The sequence below is a fragment of the Anopheles nili genome, chromosome 2 (assembly GCF_943737925.1).
Source record: "Anopheles nili chromosome 2, idAnoNiliSN_F5_01, whole genome shotgun sequence".
NCBI lineage: Eukaryota > Metazoa > Arthropoda > Insecta > Diptera > Culicidae > Anopheles > Anopheles nili.
In genome coordinates this window covers 37685304-37691303 of record NC_071291.1, presented here as the reverse complement: position 1 = coordinate 37691303, position 6000 = coordinate 37685304, and the positions used below count along the sequence as shown (strand labels likewise).

Sequence of the window (6000 nt, the reverse complement as noted above, 5' to 3'; positions counted from 1 at the left end):
ATCTCGTTCAAGCGGAAAGGGGCGACATTTAAAAAAAAATGTGAACGAGTGACATTATACGACAGGATAAGCCTTTTCAATGCACAGCGTGTGTGTGAGTGTGCATCGCGCGAGGAAAACAGGTTTACCGCTTTTTCACTGCCGTGCGAAGGGTTGATTTTTTTTAAATCTCGCTCGCCAGCATGGAGTTTTCACAATCGAAAGCGTCCTCAAAGCAATTGTTTAGAGGAAGTTTTTCAAGAATTTTTGGAACCAGGTACCATCGCGCTCACCGTTTCCATGGTAACCCGTGGATGGTTGCGTTTCGCTGGTGTGCGTGCGACCGGCGACGACGACGCACAGCATCCCACGCATGATCCTTCCTCGGAGAGACCGAAAAGCAAGTGCGTCGTGCCCTCGGAGGCCGGCCCTTCCGTTTCCCTACGCGACCATGGTGCACACGCACAGCGGAGTCGTTTCTCTCGCGCTGGCCACGCTGGTATTGGTGCACGCGCGTATCCCGTCGGTGTGAGCCGTTTTTCCGTGGAATGGTGTCTCTCCCCGCGCCCGGTTTCGATGTGCCACCGTCATTTTAAACTGTGCCCTTTGCGTGTGCGGATGCCGAACGCGTTGGTGCCGTGAGATTGCAAACTCCCGAAAAGCCCAACCCACAGCCAGCAAGTGCTCTAATCAACCCCACCAGAACGGTGGTGCCGTAGTGAATTCGTGACCACCGACGTGCCGTGATTGTGTTCGCGGTTCGTCGCGATAAGACCCGCGCCTGGCTGGTTCGCTTGTGAAGTGTCGTGTGAGAACCAATCCAATTGTGAGGTAGAACCGGCTTCTTAGCGCTTTAGCCAGTCCGCCGCATATCCCGATCGATACAGGCCCATTTATCCGGCGAAGACAGCGAAACACCGGGAATCAGGATGTGGTTACGACGGGCCAATTTACCTCTCTTAACGCTGCTCAGCGCGGTGCTAACGCTGTGTAAGTGATGCACAGCCCATAGCGGCCCTGGGACCTGAGGGTCCTCCTTATCAACCCGAGGGTGAGATGTCGGTGAATTTTGATGTTGATGCTTTTCGTCTTCCTTCTTCCAACTCGCGCGCGCAGCCAACGGACAGCAGACGGCGACGAGCCCAAGCATCGCGTTTATCAGCCCGGAGCAGATTCGGGACATCGGCGAACAAGTGACGCTCAACTGCTCGATCGCGAATGTGAAGAACTACATCGTCGGCTGGCAGAAGAGCAACCGGGATCAGACGAAGCAGAACAACATCATCTCGCTCGGTGTGCAGCTGGCCGTGGCTGAGGACCGTTTCCGGCTTAACTTCACCAAGGAGAACAACGCCGCCAACTATGTGCTGGAGGTGAGTCGATCTGCATGATCGTCCGTCGCTCGGAGTCCTTATACATCCTTATGCGTCTCTGTTGCAGATCCACGACATTGTCGCTACCGATGCGGGCCTGTACGAGTGCCAGATTCAGGTGAACAGCACGAGCAAGCTGACAAAAACGGTCGAGTTGCAGGTGCGCCATCCGCCGATGTTGCTTGAGAATCAACACACCAATATGCTCACGAAAGCGGAAGGCGAGGATGCACAGTTGGTTTGTCGAGCGGAAGGATACCCACGGCCGGCTATCACCTGGCGGCGTGAGTATAACGCCATCCTGCCCGTCGGTGGCCAAACGTTCGCGGGCCATGAGCTGCGTCTGAATGGATTGCGTCGGGAGGATCGCGGCACATACTACTGCACTGCGGATAATGGTGTTGGTCGACCGGATACGAAGGCGCTTACGCTTGAGGTGGAGTTTGCGCCTGTTATCCGAGTACCGCGACCTAAGGTGGCACAGGCTCTTGACTACGATATCGACGTTGAGTGTGTGGTGCAGGCATTCCCAGCACCTGCCATCGCTTGGTATCGAGGTGGCAAGCAAATTCATAATGGAGGCGCATATAGCATTGCTCAGATTGGCGCACCGGATGATGTGACCACATCGGTGGTTAAGATCCACTCGGTTGCTTCGGAACACTTTGGAGACTACGTCTGCAAGGCGTCGAATAAGCTTGGACAGGCTGAGGCCAGGTTGAATCTGTTCGGTAGGTGTTCAGAAGCTCGCTTTTTGGACTTTTTGTCAGATCTTATCAGTTAATTTTGGTTTTTCTTTTTTTATTTGTTTAATTTCATGTTTTTATTTTCATGCAACACCCTCGCGTACACGTGCTTTCTTTAGAATCTGTTATACCTGTTACATTGTGAGCTCGTTTTCCCGAATACCTTCCACCACGTTCCATCTCCCCCCTTTCGTCATTCGCTTTCCCGAGATTTCCCGCCTGCTTCATGTCCAGTTACCAGTTCCTCGATGAATGCGGTGCGTCCGAAGGTTACATTTATTTTGAGTTTTCCATGTGTTTTCCGTGTGAGTAGCCGCCAGGTTTGATTTATTGCCTCTGGGCAACAGTTTAACGATCGACACCTCACTGATCTTGAGCTTCCGTATTGATTTTCAACGCATTTTGCAGAGCAAGACGTACCGAACATCAACTACTCCGGCCTGAAGTGGACCAGTGGCAGCACTCCGACTTCGAGCGTTATGCTCGGGCAGCTGTTCATTGTCACGATAACGCTGCTGTTGGCCACGTTGTTGTGAATACGTCGCCGACGATCGCCGGAGCGAGGCTGCGTTTGGCGTCACGCGTGCTTCCTGGGCTCGCTGGCTGCCACGGCCAGGCAACCGGCAGTCGGCAGCACGATAAATCGGACCGGAGCAGCAGTAGCAGATGAAACCCGACCAGATCACCTCACCTCCAGCAGCGATGGGACGCAGCATACAACCTACTCGTAAGAATCACCCTCCGACGAAGGGTGCCAACTGTGGGGTGGCAAATGAAGTTCACTTCCGGTACGGTGAATTGATGGTGCCCCGCGGTGTTTGCATATCCCGCGCGTTCCGGCGGCAGCACTGTTTGAAGCAATGGTACAATTTTACTCATACAACAAAACAATCGCGACCAAGTTAGTAGCACTAGATAGTATCACGGAACGGAATGGCGGTATATTTTGCACGAGCGGTGGCGGATGGAGCAAACCGAAATTAGCCAGAGATTTTAAAACAAATATTTCCTCATGGACGACATTATAGCAAAAAAAGAAGCGAATGATAAGAACGCCCTAGATTATGGTTTTTAAAAAATTAAACCATTCCTTTCTCTGTTTACTGTTAGGCTAAGTATCTACGCAATAGTACAATGAATACAAAAATAAAAAGAGCTGCAGATGAGGCATTTGAAATAAATTGGAGACGTACAATCGCCAGGGTATCCATTTTTTGTGTTCTATTCAAGCCATATTTCAAACATTTCATTATCCATCATGTGTATTTTAATGCTCCCAATTAATTTCCCCACACTTCATTATCTTTTGAATCTAAATTACAGGTATATCTTTGAAATTACTACCTAGCAAAAAGGATGAAGACTGCAAATTTGCCTTCATTTTCGCATACTACAAACTTTTACAATAGATGGCGCTATTAAGCGTTTCTGTTCACGAGTTTGAAACGCTTCAATTTTCACCGCTAATGCAAGAATGCAGCACACTGGTTGAAGGAGTGGACAAATAAGCTTTAATATGAACAATTTTGTTTGAAACAAAGAGAAATATTTTTTTTCAACATATTTTTTTTTCTAGGATGCAATTTACAGCATTTGAAACATCAATTCATTTTCCATGATATTTAATAGCGTAGTTTTATTAGGAGTCGTACGTAACATAGGTGTAATCCGTCTGTTAGGTGCAAATCAATGTGCATTGAATTATTTACATAATTGTATTATATTGGTTAGTTAAGCATCCCAGCATTTTAAGCCTTCAAACACAATACTGTGATCGTTGCCTTCGGAAGACTTCCAGCGTAGAGGGTACCATTAAACATGTTATTCGAATGGCAAAAGACTTTAATGAAATGAATTTTGTGTTTGACTTAGGTAATGTATAATTTCAAAATAATTTTAAGTGCTTTTAACTTGTTGAATGAGTGAAATTGTTTATTTATATTTGATGGTATTTTATGTTATTAAAACTAGGTATAGTCAGGCAAGCTTTTGAAATTGGATGATTTATCGTTCATAAATAAATATCTGAATCTTACATCATGCATCGACTATATATTAAAAGTCACTAAGTTCTATTCCGGTGTAAAAGTAAGAGTCGATAGAATTGTGCTGCAGTATAAGGGTTTTGGGTAAAGCACTTAAATCCCATTAAAAGAATAGTTTTTAATCGAAAAAATGCTAGCGGATTGTAATCCATTCTGATAAAGGATTTTCTCTTTTTCTAGGAAAAGAAGGCGCATAAACAATGTTTTTAATCATAAGATTAAAAAAAAAACAAATATAAGCTCAAATGCCAAATCGCACAGCTCTTTGATTTGTTTAGCATATTATGTTAACCAGTGGTAAATTGTGGCATTGTTATTCAAACATGTTATGAAAACAATACACGAGTAAGCATTATTGATGCACTTGGGGCCATCAGTTGCTCCGTTGCCAAACAATATACCACGTCAGGGGTAAACAGTGGCTCCCAACAAATCAATTGCTCTACTAGGAACAAAGCAACAAGCAACTGCATAGAAAATCAAACAAAAACTGCATGCTTCGCGAGCCGACCTTAATTTGGTGCAGGATTAGTGCACCTGATGTTGTATGATCATAAAACTCGATCGTTTAGATGCATGATGATGCACTTTCACTGCATCGCTGGGTCGCGATTGATTCACGCATGCCCGTTTTCTTTTATCTGGAGCGTCACGTGTCAGAACGAGTTCACCTACAAACCGCGCACTTCCGATCGGCTCGTAATTGCTTTTTTGTCCTGCAGCTTATCACAAACGTTCATCGTAGGATGTGCAGCAATATAATTTGCATTCCACAACGTAGTATTAAACAGGTAAGACAAAAAATGTGCATGTGCTAAGAGAAAGCAAAAATCACTTAATATTGATATGTTGATTGTAAAATTATTGCAATATGTTTAATGACTATGAAGAAAAATTTTACATTTTGACTTACATTGATATGGAGTTCGTTATGATTAGACGGCGATCGAAATAAGGGATATTATATGTACATGTGAAGAAAATCTAAATCCTCCTAAAGAAATAAAAACTATAGCAATTTTACTTAAGTAAGAAAATGGTACAACGGCATAGCCGGAAAAAAAATCCACGAGACATTGCTTAATAATTCTGCTGCTGGATTGTGCTATGGAGTAGCGTTCTATATATCTCTGTACTATATAATACCCTACAGGAACCTATTTGATCATCTTGCTATCTTACAATATTCATGCCTTAAACATCAGCTATTTTACATTGCTAGAGCATCATCAATGATTGTATGTCACACACTGTGTTTTGTGGATAAAAGACAGTTTCATTCTCTACAAAATAGCGCTTGAAATAGGGTTAGCCAAATGGATGCTCATTGACTGATTTGATGGATAGACCATCGTGCTAACATACTAAGCAAATAGGATATCTTTTACATTGGCAAACCATTGTAGTCAGCTCGCAACAGCTAGTGATCATTGCTATTAGTCCCCTTCAATGGGATTGAGTCTACCGCACATCGGGGCAAAGGTAATAATTCTGGTCAAAATTGTGCACGATTTCACCCTAGTATCACGCAACACCAGATCTCGCATATTTAATATTCTTTGCTAAAAAACTACACTAAATCATTATCTCTATTCTAAGCCGTGGTCATCGAAATAATAAAATCAAAATATGGAATCCCAGCAATTCAACCGGAATCCCATGATCGCTGAAGCGTGTTCCGAATCCAGCTTCCAACTCGCGATCGCGATGCCGGCACCAGAAACCCGAAGCACAAGATCAGCAGCCACCGGCAAGATCGGGTTCCGAACGATCGTACTTCCATGAGAAGGAAAGTTGATAAAACACTCCCAGCGCACCGGAAACAGGCTCATTCCGTTCGTGGCTGCGCGCGACTAA

The 6000-nt window shown here is 44.9% G+C and overlaps 1 protein-coding gene across 1 annotated transcript; it reads left to right on the top strand.

Moving 5' to 3' along the window:
* The first annotated feature begins 776 nt into the window (after positions 1–776).
* Positions 777–2634, top strand: LOC128720064 (lachesin-like). Its single transcript, XM_053813710.1, has 4 exons — positions 777–969; positions 1096–1352; positions 1420–2083; positions 2507–2634. Exons 1-4 carry the CDS (start codon positions 909–911, stop codon positions 2632–2634), a joined length of 1110 nt encoding a protein of 369 aa, XP_053669685.1. The 5' UTR covers positions 777–908.
* The last annotated feature ends 3366 nt before the right edge of the window (positions 2635–6000 follow it).